General features: G+C 32.6%; 1 protein-coding gene across 1 annotated transcript; it reads right to left on the bottom strand.

Annotated features, from left to right (window-relative positions):
- Positions 1 to 762: 762 nt before the first annotated feature.
- Positions 763 to 6,284, bottom strand: LOC127086245 (ubiquitin-conjugating enzyme E2 35). The gene is made up of 8 exons (XM_051026957.1): positions 6,125 to 6,284; positions 5,772 to 5,799; positions 5,531 to 5,617; positions 3,610 to 3,668; positions 1,831 to 1,872; positions 1,684 to 1,757; positions 1,190 to 1,287; positions 763 to 1,067 (listed from the first exon to the last, which is right to left on the bottom strand). The coding sequence occupies exons 1-8, from the start codon at positions 6,158 to 6,160 to the stop codon at positions 1,030 to 1,032; spliced, it is 462 nt and encodes a 153-aa protein (XP_050882914.1). The 5' UTR covers positions 6,161 to 6,284; the 3' UTR covers positions 763 to 1,029.
- Positions 6,285 to 17,893: the final 11,609 nt, after the last annotated feature.

Here is a 17,893-nt window from a genome sequence, read left to right as displayed (position 1 = left end):
GATCCATTATAACCTTGAAATGTTATTTAGATTAGATTACTCCATCAACAATCCTAGCGATCTAGACTGATGCAAGAGCAAGAAAATCAAAAGGCTTGTTTTTCTTGCAAATTGACTTTCAGTCGAACAAATCAAAATTTCTGAACATATGAAAATAGATTTCGTGAGTTTGACCATTGCAGGCAAAATTGCAAGTAATGGACCTTAGTGTTTAATGTGTGATTTCTATGGACCAGAACAATTGTAGGCAGTTAAATGCTTTATAGGTGTCAATATCATGACAGACTTGCAATCGCTGATGCACACCGTCTACGCACGTTTTGGCCACATAACGACAATCACACAATTTACAGTAAACGCCAAATTATATTTATCAAACAATCACTAATTCCAGCAGGGCATAATCAATTCAATCAAATCAAATTAATTAGGAAAAGTTTATAATGGACCCAAAACAAATCTCTTTTCACAAAACATAACCATCCTTTACCGTTTGGACACAAACATCTTGCTTTGAGATAATTTCTGTTTCACAACCAAACACCAAACATGGATTCACAAGGCAATGGATTTGACTTCTCTGAGGAAAGTGAGATTATTAAAATTGATAAAAGAAGTGTAAGTTATAGCTGATTATTGAAAAATTCCACAGCTCAGAATATTATACTACAGTTGATTTTTCAATTAATCAGCTATGATTCCATACTTTCCCTTTAAAGGGCACTCACTCTTCCCTTAAGAGAAGCCAAATGCATGGTGTAATGAAGACAAACCAAGAGAAATGATTATTCAAAAGTATCAGTTGAGAATCCCAAATTACATTTAGCTGTTGAAGATGGAGTTTTAAACTTTTGACACAATATCTCATATTCATACAAGTTCCAATAGACATGTAACAGGAAACTAGGAGGAATATGGACTCCAAAATAGTATTAGACAATTCCTCTAAATTTTTCCATTTTCAATTTGATAGTTAATAGCATACACTTCCACTATTGTTATTTGAGACCAAAAGTATCCACCCAATTGTCAAGCGCCACTGGCATATAATCTGGTCCACTCCTTGGCTGCAGATGAAAAAATACCACAATTTACATAAGAGACTGACTATACGGTCACATGGCATGTTTGATGCCATAATTAAAAAACAAGAAACTTTGATGTAATCAAGCTAGTAGAAGAGAGATACCTGTCTCAACAGCCTCAGCCTCATTAGATTTCCAATGCTTGGCAATGTTCTCAGAAAGTGGATCATCTGGGTTTGGTGCACTCAAAAGAGCTTGAATACTATAATAGGGCCAACAAAATTTACATTATCAGTAAAATATTATACCTAACTCAGTGCAGATTAATTTTACAATAGCTGTCTTTCCACAATATTTTGTCCATCCAACTCAGAAATCAAAACCAAGATCCACCTGGACCCGTCACATACAAACTGAGCAAGTCACCACAAACAATCTGTGTTACTTCTTGCTCCCCCGTCCCTCTCTCATGCAATTAACCAGTAAATTGATGGTTTAAAAATTATTTAAGATAATGCATAAAAAAATTAGTTTTATAACATTTCTTTTTCAGAATTGAAAACCTCTCACACATGGCCTATTTACTGAAGTTTTTCAGGAAATGAATTGCTCAATCAAAAAGTATATCCAAGAGTGTAAAAGATGAAAATTAAATTACCTCAAAAGAACAGTGCGAATCTGAAGGGCAGGACTCCACTTATCTTTCAGAATATCAAGACATATTCTGCCAAGCTGCATCAAACTTTAACTTGTATGAAAAGTTGTCATCAAAGAAGAAATTAAAAGTAAGGGAAACAAAGCATACCTTATCAATGTTAGGGTGATATATTTTTGTCAGGAACCTAACCTGGAAGAAGCAAAGCATGATTGAATAAGGAATAAGAATGATTAGAGATTTTTTTAGATAAAAAGGCACGCTAAATTTTTCCTAAGGTTTATTATCACAAGAATCAAAGCCAAAAAAGAAAGAGAACACCACATAATCACAATTCTTAGTGGAGACATAATTAAATTATCCTTCAGAATCAAAACAATAAAAAGAACCTCCTGCTAGACATCTCCAGTACGAGTAGATTTAAGGACCGGAAATGCTGTTAATCCGCTTTGAGGTCATTAAACTGGTCAAAATGTATTGAGGAATAAAAAATGCAAATTATGCAACAAACCATAGTCCAGATTCAAACCCAGTCAATTTAGCAGCATGCACCTTACGCAACCAATAAGCCATTTAGCAGTTGTTTTATGCTGAAGCATATTGATTAATACATTACTACCTCCATCCCTGAAGGATAAAACAACTGCTAAATGGGGATATAAACCAATTCTCTTTCTTGAAGGATAAATTTACAAAAAAATATAGCAAATTTAATACCACCATGCCACCAACTTACTTACTTCCAGTGATTTTATCAAGACGGTCTTAGATTTAGGGACAACAGTAGTATATATTAAGTATAAGGATTTTAAGACATAGTTTCCGCATATTCAAAGATAGACTACAAGTCACAAGATTTAAGTAACTAACCAGCCATTTTTCATGATATTGTTGTGTTATTATACCACATTTTTTATAATACACATTTACAAAATTTAATCATATAAATACATTTTTAAGATGAATTTTAATATTGATATAAATATGGTATGAATTTATTTGGGTATACATGTTATGGTTTTGATGAAATGTATTTTTGATATTTTATAGGAGACTTGAGTTTTTCATTTTTTAGATATTGAGTCACCCGGTTCAATCTAGTTTTATTAATACCATACAATCTTTTTTAGAAATCAGATTAAACGAGCAAGTCAGTTTGGTTTAATAATCTAGTTAAGTCATGTGGTTCAAATTCAATCAGTGAACCAATGACCTTGCTGAGTTGGTAACCGAGACAGTTTTTAAAAGATTGACCTAAAACACTATCAGATACACAGAAGAGCCGAGATACATTCTTATACTAAAACACTTGAATTAGCAATGGCCTCAAAATTTACAAATGAGTATCCTAGACAACATAGGAAAGTTAAGCATTATATTCCATCCCAGCTTTTTAAGAAAATATTTCAATTTCATTACAAAATAAAAGCATGTTATGACTTTTTCGGTTAAATGTATAGGATAAGCTAACAAATGAAGGAGAAACTACTTTTTAGCTGAAAGCATATAAGTAAAAAGTTAGGTGATTGAATCTTCAACTGAACTACCTCTGAAATATCAAATGACATAGAAAAAAGTTGATATGACTTTATATATAAAGTTTAGTATTACACACACACACACACACACCAGTTGGGGACATATGAAGGACAAGACAAGGTTTGCATAAGTGCGTCCTATTAGATCATCAAATATCAATGCATGAAAAATATAGTAACTAAAACCCTTTAAAAATTTACAAATAAAACTAAATTATATTCTTCTCGGAAGAGAAGAATACAGCAGAAACATAACAGTTCACACCAAAATAATACCACAGCAGAAACATAACAGTTCACACCAAAATAATACCACAGCAGAAACATAACAGTTCACACCAAAATAATACCACAGCAGATGAAAAAAAATGGAAACGGTTAAATCAAGTACCTTGGGAGCAGCCATTGGATATTCTTCTGGCAAAAATAGTTCTAGCTTGAAAACCCCCCCTAATAATACAAACAAGAAACTTGAATATTAGTGAATGTGCGGCGTTTTATTGAGAGGTAAAAGAGAATTAACAAAAATCCAGCATCAACAAGCTAATCCTTATTCAGTAATCTATTCCTTTCCAAATCCTAAAAGATGAGGAGGGGCTACCATGAGACACACCAAGCATTCTATTTGAACTGCATGGTGCACTATCAGTATGACGCGACCTATAAGCTTATAAGGTGTCCACTTCTTGAAAAGGAAAAGTGATGAAAAGAGTATAATCTTCCACAATTAATCAAATCAAGTGCTTTAAGTCATGCATGACTGAACTGTCTTACTAGTAGATATAGAACCATTATGGCTTTAAAATAAGGGCAAAATAAAGAGCAAAATAGATGACTCACACTAACAAGGATTTGAGTATAGTAACCATCCATTTAATCAACCCAAACTTTTTAACTTATTAGCTCTTCTATTTTAAATTCTAATGTTTGACCTCAACAAACCAACCACTTGGTGCACCAAAGCACAATTACATTCAAAGAAATAAGCTTGTAAGTTATCCACTTAAAACTGATTAGAGGAGTATACACGCATGGGACACAAATGTTGCATAGATGTGGTAAAATTATACAGCATGTGTGTTAAGATACAATTATAAACATGCAGTATTAATGTAATATGAACAACCAAGCACATCAAACCTTAATTTGGAAAGAAAAAAAAAAGACATCCATATCTCAAACTTTAGCAAATCAGTAGCAGTCATTGTAGAAAAATCATTAGGTATACCACCGTTAGGAAAGGTGGGAAAATGCAAAAACAATATTGAAAAATGTAGGTATAACTTATAAGTATCCAATAGTATCTAATTATCCAACACAGTTTGTGATTTGACTCTAATATAATAACCATTTCGAACTTTGTAGGTGAAAAGCACTGCTCATAACACGAACTACATTTAATTTAGTTTGGTCATTAACAAATGTTTTGGAAAAAAGCTGTTACTTTGTATTACCTAACAGTGTCAACCTGCACAAGCAGCTATAAAGTACTTTCCATGTGCACGAGAACAACAACCTATAGTAATTGACTATTGACTATTTGTCCATATCTGTGGTGAAAGTTGTTGTAAATATAATGCAAATAGTAGTCAGAAAAAAATCTCCAGCTCAGTGATAAGCATAGAGGATAGCCATGTGCACCAAGATGATGCACTTAGAAAAGAGTTCGACTTGGTGTAGGCAGAGGTTAAACACATGATAAGAAGACAAGACAGCTGTTAGAATCAGATATTTTAAAATAATTAACAACTAAAATGAATCGACATGATACTTCCATTTCAACCCCATTGCTCAATCAGGTTGCCCAACACAACTATTAACAGAATAACATTTACTATAACTAGAAGGCTTCTTGTAGCATCAAACAGCTAATGTTGAACCCAGGGTTATCAAATTGCGGCGCCATGGCCACTATGGTGGATATACATGGCAGTTTTTGGGCTCGCCGCAATGGTAAATATCAGCAAATATTGCGGGGTTTTCCACCATTATCCGCTATGTGACGGCGCCCACAAAGCGGCTGGTATGGCGGGGTTTGGGCTCTCCGCCATGGACCGCTATCCCGCAACAACAACACTGGATTGAAAAAGACGTAAAAAGCTGAAATATCAATTCAAAATGAAACAGTATCCTTTCATATTCATTCCCAAAATAAGTCTGCATGAAGGAGAATAATTATTTATAGAAAGCAACAAAACAATACTCAAATGCCCCAAATAAATCGGGAAGTCAATTTCCTTCCCATTTCAAGCAAATATTAAAATAACTATGCATTTCTAGGTGTAAAACCAAGTTGTTAGGGTCATCACTACCTTCATAAGGAGACTGAGTTGGGCCGAGGATCATCACATTGAAATACCGCATATTGTCTTCCGAAGGGGACGCACTAATTCCCGGCGCTGCATCATCAAACCAAGTATAATAAAACAACACAGCCAAACAAAAACAACAAGGAAAAAACATTTAGCATAAATCATAAATCACCAACATAAAATCAAGTTCCTTACAAAAATACTAAATATTAAAACAAAATCAAAAACCACAAAAAATTACCTGGCTCACTGAGCAAACGCTGCGTTTCCTGATGAGATCAAAGCAAAAAGAGTGAGCAAAAATTTCACAAAGATCAAAATCAAACACAAAACGAAGAAAAGCAAACCAAACACTACAATTCATAACCAACAAAGATCAAAAAAAGCCAAAACGGTAGAACTGAATCTAGGATTAAGCACACATGACTTTGAATTAAGCTAGGTTTTCCAATCAAGCTTATCATAGTTGTAAAACTCAAAAAAAATCGTTTGAACAAGTTACCACAAACAGATTTCAACTATTCTAGGTTTTCAAATCGAAAAAATTAATCGATCATATAAAATAGGGATCTTAACAAAGAAAGAGAAACGAACCTTGATGATTCTTCGAGGAAGGTTACTGTTGGCCATGAGTGGGTCGATTGCAAAATACGCAATAGGGGTTTGAGAGTTGCCGAGAGAAGAGAGAAATTAAGGTTTCTCTCACTAACACAGATGAAATGAAAATAACATTCTCGGGCTTCCTTTATTATTTATACGACATAGAATTATTTTAAGATTTATTTCTGCAATAAGAAATGTTTTAAAACTTTCATCCAATTTCATTATTTTATGAGATTAATGGAAAAAATTGGAAATAATTAATTTATAAAATAGATTTAATTAAAATATACCGAATTAATAAATTTTAGACGTTGGATACTAAAATAAATTTGACTTTTATTTTAAAAATATATAAAATAATGCAAACGGGTGATAGTGATTAATCGACAGTGTAAATCTTTTTACATTGTTAGTGCATAGTAATTAATCTCTTATCAAATATATATTCTATTTCAAATTATATTTCATTTTAATAATTTTACATAAATTATAAAATATAAATAATGTTGTATAAAAATGAAAAATATGAGTTATTTTACAAATATTGTATTAATTAATGGAATGAAAAAAAATTGGTTGGACATTTATAAATTAAATCTCAATTTCTCTTATATCTTTATTTTTTTGTTTTTTTGTTTTTCTTATATCTTTGTCTTTTGGTTCTTAACCAAATGTTTTCAAAAATTGATCGGTAACTTCTCATGTTGATTATGGAATGATGGAATGCAAGGTAGCACCTTTTATTGATCTAAAATATTTTTTTTAAGTATTTTTAATTTATCTTTAAAGGATTTAAATGGTCTCCATCAAATAAAGAATAAGAGAATTGCGAAAATGAAATTCAAACATGCCTTTTCTAACCTCAAAAAGGACATTAATATTAGTGATCTCTATTTAAATGAAGTTCTTGCCTTTTGTAACCTCAAAAAGGACATTAATATTATTGATCTCTATTTAAATGAAGTTTTTGCGATGAAAAAATGTGTGATCTATTAATTTTATGTAGAACATTATAGTTATCTAACTCATTTTGATGATATTTCCATGTTGGATCAACTTTAACAAAATCAAATTCAATTTTATTTTTTAAATTTACAAAGATCAAAGCTTATCTAGATAAAAGATGATGGCGAGATTGGAACCGATGTGGCTAGTAAATATTTGTAGCGGTAAATTCATGACTATCAAGCTATGGATAAGCTAGACGTCAATAAAACCAGAGTCGTCACCGCGTTTTTATTGTTTCCAAAGGAAAAGGGAAAAGTACGAATAAAACTTAAAAAAGATAAGAAGTTTTCAAATCAAAACTAATAAAATGCCAGAGATTACAGGTAAGGGGGTTGGTTACACAGAGGGAAGGTGTTAGCACCCAAAGTGTCCTAGATACTCTTAGGGAGCCTTTTTTGTGTGCATATGTGTTTTTGTACAAATGATGTTTGCAATAAATAGAGTGGGGGATGAGAAGAGAATTCATTAATTATATTTTTGCGTTTGACAAGACCTTCGGACTTGTGCCTACGTACCAACATAAAATGAGAGATCAAAACCTCGTAGTTCGTGGTATCAATTTCAAAGTGAGTACATTGCTTTTAATAAAAATTTAAGTTTAACAAAGGCACAAGGGCCTAAAAATGGTTTAAATGAGTGTTAATTCTTTTGGCTTTTGAAATTTTAAGTAAAGTATGATTAAGTTTATTCACAAGTTTGATTAAAAAAAAGTTTGAAAATACAATGACATAAGAGCAAGGTTTCTAATTTGCAATATGGTCAAAGTTTTAGAAATCAGACACAAGCAAAGAAGATTTTTAAAAGAGGGAGAGATTTTGAAATGAAAGAAGTGGGAAGGAGATGAAGAGACTAATCCTAAGCATAAACTTAAACGTTAAGAGTTGAAAAAATCTGACCAATGGGCTGCAATCCAATAGACAAGAATGTCATATAAAAACTCAAAATTCCCTTGGACTTTAGAGTCAAGCAACAATCAATATACAAACAGCAAGTTGAAGAGCAAGGCATCAAATAAAGATAGTCACATCCAAGCTTAGCAACTCCATGATCTTCCTCATAATTGCCCATGTATCAGATGACTTCATATATGGCATTATGCACAGGTTAAAAATAACAGCTTCACTATAATCATGTTGCAGATGAACTCAAATGGATCTCCAATGTTGTATCAGATGAATGTTCATTTCACAAGCATTTGGTTTCATGAAAGTTGGCATTGGCCAAGTCCTTTGCATAGGGAATGTTGCCTAAATTCTAAGTCCAATAGTCTCAGATCAAAACAACAGTCCACACAAGATGTTTTTTAGGGTTTTTGTTCTTATTATGTACATTAAAGTCAAAAGACCACACAAACAAGCAAGTATATACAAACACAATATATCATAAAATATGGTCTAAGTGGACAAAGGGAAAATGACATTAAAGTAAACAACTTGAATGGTATGAATAATGGCAAATGGATAAAGCTTAAAAATTAAAGTGCATTTAAAGTAAATGACTTGAAATTAAAGATTAGTTGTTAGTGTATTAGAAGTTAGTATTGCTTTTGCTTTGCTTTTGTTTAAGTCATTCTTTGGAGAACACTCAACCCACTTATCACAAGCATGGATCCTTGAACCAAGACATCTTCCAAAGGAAGGAAAAAATGCCAAATTTCCACACAATACCGTGAAAGATGGGAGACTTACAATCTCACTAACTAGAATGTTATGCCTTTTGTGTCAAAATTTAGCGGCATGTTAGAGACATAGTATAATGGACTATGCTCATGAAACATACCACACACAAAAAGAATATGCAAAGTGGGGGACCTAATCTCATCCATACTTATGTTGATTTTGCAATCAACTAGCCTTAAGATATAAAGATATTATAGGTCCATGACATGAATGAATAAAGAAAGGGAATGAGATGAAGAGGGAGGGAAAATGGATCAAACACAAATTGGTCAAAGGAGGACTTTTACAAAATTAAGATCATTCATTCATTTTGGGAGATGAATTATACATTCCATCAATCCCCTAAATCCAATGATCTTAACCTAGAAAAGTTAAATCAACCTTGACCAAGGTCCAATAACACAAGTCAAACTCACAAAGTCAATTAAAAATGGCTCTACACATTTTATTTAACATTTAATCAATTAAAAATAATAAAAATATGAATTAAATTAAATTATGGTTGGTCAATTTCCTAAAACCTCATCAAAACATCAAAGAAATAGCCACGAGATTTATCATAGGTCAAACAAGGTCAAAGGACCTTGAAGAAAAAAATTCAGAATTTTTGGAAACTTAAAAGTATTTTTAATGATTTTTTTTAAAATAACCATGTTTTTCAAAAAAAATACGAAAATAACAAAATGCATTGGCGCACATGCATTGGGCCTCATGAAGAGGCGCCAATACAGCTGGCGCATGTGTGTGTGTTTCTTTTGAAAATAAAATTTAATTTTGCAGCCAACAAGAATCAAAAACACAACCTTTGGATCAATAGTGAAACACGTTACCATTGCACAACAAACCCTTCATGTTAATTTGTTTCATCATATATTTAATGAGTCATTGTTCTTAGATCATAAGAGACACTAAATTTTTATTTTAAATTTTAATATCTTAAATATATGAATTATATTCTTCAATATTTATATAATTTATTTATAATCAATACAAATTGCTATTTCCATTTTAAATTATATGTTACTCCTATTTTGTAAAATATTTTGTTTTATATTTTAACCTTAAACATATTATTTTGTTTTATATTTTTTGAATTATTCAACCTTAAACATATTATTTTTTATATTAATTTTTACACAAAAATTCAAATAAAACTTCATAATATTTATTATAAATACAATTGAAAAATTATATTATTTTAAATATAATATATTATTAAATATTATATTACTTTTTATAAATAATATAATATATTAATACATGTCTAAGTTATATAAAATAATACTTAAATATTTAATATATAAAAAATTAATAAAATATAAATACATTATAAAATAAAACACAAAATAATTGAATATTAATTTGAATATATTAATATGTAATATTTTTAAAAATTAAAGAATAGAGATAAAATTTAATAAAATGAAAAAAGAACAATATATTAAAGAATAGAGATAAAATTTAATAAAATGAAAAACATGGTTATTTTAAAAAAAAATCATATATTGTTCTTTTTTCATTTTATTAAATTTTATCTCTATTCTTTAATTTTTAAAAATATTATATATTAATATATTCAAATTAATATTCAATTATTTTGTGTTTTATTTTATAATGTATTTATATTTTATTAATTTTTTTTATATTAAATATTTAAGTATTATTTTATATAACTTAGACATGTATTAATATATTATATTATTTATAAAAAGTAATATAATATTTAAAAATATATTATATTTAAAATAATATAATTTTTCAATTGTATTTATAATAAATATTATGAAGTCTTATTTGAATTTTTGTGTAAAAATTAATATAAAAAATAATATGTTTAAGGTTGAATAATTCAAAAAATATAAAACAAAATAATATGTTTAAGGTTAAAATATAAAACAAAATATTTTACAAAATAGGAGTAACATATAATTTAAAATGGAAATAGCAATTTATATTGATTATAAATAAATTATATAAATATTGAAGAATATAATTCATATATTTAAGATATTAAAATTTAAAATAAAAATTTAGTGTCTTTCTCTTATGATCTAAGAACAATGGCTCATTTAATATATGATGAAATAAATTAACATGAAGGGTCTGTGGTGCAATGGTAACATGTTTCACTATTGATCTAAAGGTTGTGTGTTTGATTCTTGTTGGCTGTAAAATTAAATTTTATTTTCAAAAGTAACACACACATAGGCGCCAGCTGTATTGGCGCCTCCTCTTGGAAGGCCATGCAGGAATTTATATTTTTTGGATCAATATTAAATTTAATATGAATTAGTGAAAATAAAACCAGTGTAAAAGGGTTTTACACCATCACTTAATTATAGACGTTGGATATTAAAAGAAGTTTGACTTTTAAACCGACGGTGTAAAACTTTTTACACTGACAGTGTATAGTAATTAATCTCATAAAACAAATAAAATGAAAATCAATTAATCAGAAAAACATGGACCACTTGATCTCCCTCATTAACTGAGGCGGCAGATCAAGTGGATAAAAATACGCCTTCCATGGTACACTCAAGTCAGCGCGCCACAATGTTGGTAATCAAAAGGAATGCTCAAGATTAAAACGCAAAGGCTTGATCATGTGGCTCAGAAGTTGTCCAGCACACCGCTGGAGCAAACCACCGGTCGTCTTCTCAAGCGATCTTGGTCGGACTAGTTCTCTCTTCACCATCACAGAAATGAAAAAGAAGGGCATGATCTTAAAGAAAAAATGGCACTGATCACGAATCTGACCTCAATTCAACCTAACTCCAAGTATATTGAGAGATACATGGAGTTGAAATTTGAGGTACATGAACTGAGTTGCTTTGATTTGGCCTCAAAGCAACTCAATCTTCTTGCCTACATTGGTAGGACTTCAAACAACCAAAGATCCAAGAGAATTGATGAGAATTGAGAGAGAATCGAAGAGAAGAAAAAATCTAGAAAATACCTTCAATGATGTGCAGAACTTGATCTCTCTTGCTTTAATTCGTGCTTGATCTTGCTTAGGAAGCTTGTAGAAGTGGCTTAGGATTGGTACAAAGCTTTGGATCCTGGAGTTTTTAAATCCCCAAACAGTAAGATTCAAACTCAATTTTCAAATGAAAATTCTCAGGTTTTCCTTTCAAATGTGAAGGTTTCAAGTGTGGGAGGCAAAGCTGTATTCACAAAATCAATTAAATCATGAAAAATATTAATAATGATCCAAAAAATAATTTTAATTCAGAAAATGAAAGAGGAATTTATTTTAAAAAATTTGGTGAAACTCTCATATTTTTTGGATCAATATTAAATTTAATATGAATTAGTGAAAATAAAACAAATAAAACAAAGGCTTGATCATGTGGCTCAGAAGTTGTCCAGCACACCGCTGGAGCAAACCACCGGTCGTCTTCTCAAGCGATCTTGGTCGGACTAGTTCTCTCTTCACCATCACAGAAATGAAAAAGAAGGGCATGATCTTAAAGAAAAAATGGCACTGATCACGAATCTGACCTCAATTCAACCTAACTCCAAGTATATTGAGAGATACATGGAGTTGAAATTTGAGGTACATGAACTGAGTTGCTTTGATTTGGCCTCAAAGCAACTCAATCTTCTTGCCTACATTGGTAGGACTTCAAACAACCAAAGATCCAAGAGAATTGATGAGAATTGAGAGAGAATCGAAGAGAAGAAAAAATCTAGAAAATACCTTCAATGATGTGCAGAACTTGATCTCTCTTGCTTTAATTCGTGCTTGATCTTGCTTAGGAAGCTTGTAGAAGTGGCTTAGGATTGGTACAAAGCTTTGGATCCTGGAGTTTTTAAATCCCCAAACAGTAAGATTCAAACTCAATTTTCAAATGAAAATTCTCAGGTTTTCCTTTCAAATGTGAAGGTTTCAAGTGTGGGAGGCAAAGCTGTATTCACAAAATCAATTAAATCATGAAAAATATTAATAATGATCCAAAAAATAATTTTAATTCAGAAAATGAAAGAGGAATTTATTTTAAAAAATTTGGTGAAACTCTCATATTTTTTGGATCAATATTAAATTTAATATGAATTAGTGAAAATAAAACAAATAAAATGAAAATCAATTAATCAGAAAAACGTGGACCACTTGATCTCCCTCATTAACTGAGGCGACAGATCAAGTGGATGAAAATACGCCTTCCATGGTACACTCAAGTCAGCGTGTCACACAGTTGGTAATCAAAAGGAATGCTCAAGATTAAAACGCAAAGGCTTGATCATGTGGCTCAGAACTTGTCCAGCACACCGCTGGAGTAAACCACCGGTCGTTTTCTCAGGCGATCTTGGTCGGACTAGTTCTCTCATCACCATCACAGAAATGAAAAAGAAGGGCATGATCTTAAAGAAAAAATGGCACTGATCACGAATCTGACCTCAATTCAACCTAACTCCGAGTATATTGAGAGATACATGGAGTTGAAATTTGAGGTACATGAACTGAGTTGCTTTGATTTGGCCTCAAAGCAACTCAATCTTCTTGCCTACATTGGTAGGACTTCAAACAACCAAAGATCCAAGAGAATTGATGAGAATTGAGAGAGAATCGAAGAGAAGAAAAAATCTAGAAAATACCTTCAATGATGTGCAGAACTTGATCTCTCTTGCTTTAATTCGTGCTTGATCTTGCTTAGGAAGCTTGTAGAAGTGGCTTAGGATTGGTACAAAGCTTTGGATCCTGGAGTTTTTAAATCCCCAAACAGTGAGATTCAAACTCAATTTTCAAATGAAAATTCTCAGGTTTTCCTTTCAAATGTGAAGGTTTCAAGTGTGGGAGGCAAAGCTGGCGCGCAAGGGTCCTCAAATCTGATGCAAGGGCCTCTTATTTATACCTCAAGCAAGTGTTATTTGCACCTTTCAAAATGTTTCCAATTTTGGCAATTGCATGATGCATGCTTGAATAGGTGTGTCAGCCCATGAAGCTACTCAATTAAGTCCACAATTACCTGAAATTGAGTCTGAATGTAAACTGGAGTGCAAGGCAAAAGTGTGTAGCTGTTTGAAGATTGGTCGTTGCCAAATGATGCAGCCATGTTCATACTATGCGCAGACCTCTCAAACCTTATCAAAAATGAATAAATTTGGACTCTTTGGAAAGGTTAGAGCAAGGGTAACAACTCTTATATTGAACACTTTTCTATTTGAAACTTTTATCATGATGAATTTTGAGGTGGAAATTTGGAAATTTGAACATGTCAAAAAAAATTCTAAGTGTCAAGCCATATGTTCAATTATTCCACCTTGGCTAACTTTTTATGTGAGCTTCAAATGAGAAAAGTGTCTTCATAAAAGTTGTATTTATTTCTAAAACCTTCAAAATGGTCACAAATTTGACCCCATTTGGATTTGGGATGAATGAGTTATGCATTTTTGAAGTTGAGGAAAATCACTTGTTCAATGGTATTGGTCCAAAATGACCTATAATGTATTCTCATATCACATGCTCATAAAAGTTGAATTAGCTCTTACTACAAACATAAAAGTTGAATTATACACCTTGAATTTGATTTTTCAACTTGTAAATCTTTCATCTCATAAAAATTGAGCAAGTTATGGCCTTGGGAAGTTGACCTCCAAATTAGGGTATAGACAAAATGACCTATAATCTTTCAACATAAAAAATGAATATCCAAGAAAAACTAGCTCTAGACCTCAACATGAAAGTTGTTTGGAATGTCATTTAGAGTAACTTTTATCTTGGAATCATTTTCATATGATAAACATTGTAGGAGATAGGGTCTAGGGGACCTCAGTTTTGATCAAATGAATTCCTCTAGTCAACCACCATCAACCAACTTACTAGCTTGCAATTCTCTTGACTTTTCAAACTCATGGGAGATCATATATGCATAAGATGATGAATTTTTAAGTATCCCTTGAAATATTTGATCAATTGGTAAAGAAGCTTGGTGAAGAAGTTACACAAGATACCTAGATGAACTAGGATTTCCAAGGCAAACCAATCACAAACTCTTGAAGCATTCTTGATCAAAATAACATGTAAAGACTATAGGGACTCATATATGATGCCTAGAGCCAATGTGGATCATTCTTTGGTTAAGCTTATAGCAATGAGGGTCTTAAACCCTAAATGTGAACTTGATAGATCAAAGGTGATCGAGTGCCCTACCTACAAAAGAGTTAGGCAAATGCAAAGACATATTTTTGGTATTTTGGTTAGGAAATGATAAAATACAAAGTATGATAGAATCACATGGTGCTTGGTGATCTCTCCCAATACAAACCCAATGGATGAGGGGGGGGGGGGGGAAGGAGAACGCCAAGGTATGATCCTAATTCTAATGCATATGATGAGATAACATAAGGGATCTTAGGGTCAAAATTGGGGTCTTACAGCTGCCCCTATTTAAGGACATTCTAACTGAGGAGGTGAAGGTTAAAATATTCATACCGACTCAGTAGAATGGGCTTAAATAACAACATATAAAAATAAATTTTTATCCCTAAGAGACCTCATGATGCATATGATACGAATGCTAAAAATAAACTCTCTGTGGGGGAATATTGCCACAAAGGAAAAGAATTCAGAGAGACTGAAAATCCGTAGAAGTGTTATGCATTCCGTAAGGAAAAATCACTGGGGGAGACAGAGACTTTGGGGGGCAAAGGGTTATGCGTATGTCAGGCTATGACTTAAAAACTACTAGGGGACATAAGGAATTCTATGAAAATGGAAAGACTCAGTCGGGGGAAAGAACATCTGTAGGGGAACAAATAGATCAGAATAAAACTGAAATATTCGAACCATGTAGGAAAAGCGATTCCATTAAGGAAATACGCACTCAACTCAACTGGGGAAGAAACAATCTTTAATGTAGGAGGAGCAAAAATATATTATCCACTACCAGTTACTGGGTACGGAGATAATAAAATCTGACATGGAGAACATCTGTTATCGGTTAGGGTAAACATATCAAGGATGACTCACTGAGGGCCGTCAGGAGGTGAATTCATTACTGGTTACTGGGTAAGAATAGACTTGATGGGGAAGAGCTGAAAATAGGATTTACAACTACCGGTTACTGAGCAGAAGACCAAAGAGAGAGAATATTCGTCAGTAATTAAAGTGAACATGTCAAGGATAGACTCAGAGGAAAGAAAATCCGTCACCGGCTAAGATGAAAATATCAAGGATAGTCTTGCCTGGGGATGTTAAGGAGGATACCCGTCATCGGTTAAGATGAACATATCAAGGATAAACCACCTGAACAATAAAAGTAGGAACTACATCTATCAAATGCTTAATAGAATACCATTAAAGAGAATATTCGTCACCAGTTAGGATGAACATATCAAGGATAGACTCCGAGGGGAAGAATAGGGATTACATCTATCAGTTACTAGATAGAAGACCTCAAAGAGGATATCCGTCACCGGTTAGGATGAACATATCAAGGATAAACTCTGCAAATTGGAGAAAAGCAAGATTTACAACTACCATTTACTGGGCAGAAGACCTCAAAGAGAAGGAAACCCGTCATCGGTTAGGATGAGCATATCAATGATTAACTCTCTGGGAAATAAATAGGGATTACAACTACCTTTTTACTAGATAGAATACCACAGATGAGAATATCAGTCATCGGTTAGGATGAACATATCAAGGATAGACTCGAAGTAGGGGAAGAAAATATATGTCATCGGTTAGGATGAACATATCAAGGATATACTTCCTGGGGAAACGTGAAAACGAATCCGCTGGGGAGAATAAGGTTACTTTTGTCAGGTATTGGGTAGGAAGTAACGAATTGTCAACTAAGAAGAATATTACCAGTTACTGGGTAATAGACTCTTAGGGGACCAAAAATATCTATCTAGGTAAGATCTAGAAAGAAACGGTCAATCAAGATTCAACCCAATGAGGATATAACTCAAGGGGAGTAATTCCATCCAGATAATCAACTGGGGAGGAAACTGAAATAATAACCATCCATGAGGAAACAAACTCGATGGGGAAAGGAGAAAGGTTAAAGTCTTTCTGCTTAAGGGGCTGACACTCTACAATTGAAGGAGGACAGACACACCAAACCTGGATGAGGATAAAGTACCACCATGACAGAGAATAAAAATCATAAGAATGAATCAACAAGTGCAATAATGCGGTCATATGAATATATGTATATGTATATGTATATGATGATTATGCTGACAAAACGATCACAAAGGATACAAAGATGTCGCAAATTTAAATCATCGATACAATTCTCGGCCAATCCACTAAAGAGGGATACAACTTCTGGAGAAGATAGATCAACATCCCAAAGGTTCAACCCTAGCTGGGGAAGAAAGGAGGAGATCTGATGAGGAACTGCTACCAATTCGTGCGGGGAATTTTAGGTCAACACCATATCAAATGAGAGACAACCCTACAGGGGGATCAAATACAAATAGTTGCTCAGAACCCAGGAGAGAACTTTGACTAGGAGCGAATCCGATGGCAGATGGTGGAGAAAACAAAGTTTTGTCGATGTCGTGCCAACTGTCGTAACGAAATATCCACACTCAGCTGGAGAACGATCTTAAACTCCGCTGGGGATAACGGAGAATTAATCGTATGGGGAAATCAACAAACATCGGGCACTAAACATGTTGCTGAGGATGAAAGAGGAATCACACCTACTGCTTTAGGGAGAACCAATAATGCTCTACATTTAGGGCTTATTGCTTTCAACCCGTTGTTGATATTCCTTTTAAATGAAATCGATAGCTTAAAATTACTACTTTTATATGTTTAAGAAAAAAATGTTTTGATTGAAATTCTAATTTTCAAAATGATCATAATAAAATTTAAAACTATTTGGCTGAATTTAATAAGTGTAGAAACAATTGGATAAAAGCTCAACTTTATTTAACAGAATGGTAGTCTGTAAATGACAAGACTCCATAGATCTTTACAAAGTTTAAAATGGTAATTTACATGGAAAAATGTTACATTGAATACAATGATCACTAATCCTCCTGCCAACTCTTGATATCCACTGTGCTCTTGACTGTTACTAGGGATCAGAATCCGACAATGGGCTTAAGAAAG

Source organism: Lathyrus oleraceus, chromosome 5 (genome assembly GCF_024323335.1).
Source record: "Lathyrus oleraceus cultivar Zhongwan6 chromosome 5, CAAS_Psat_ZW6_1.0, whole genome shotgun sequence".
Lineage (NCBI taxonomy): Eukaryota > Viridiplantae > Streptophyta > Magnoliopsida > Fabales > Fabaceae > Lathyrus > Lathyrus oleraceus.
The sequence above is the reverse complement of the archived record's forward strand: the minus strand, read 5'-3'. Positions and strand labels throughout refer to the sequence as shown.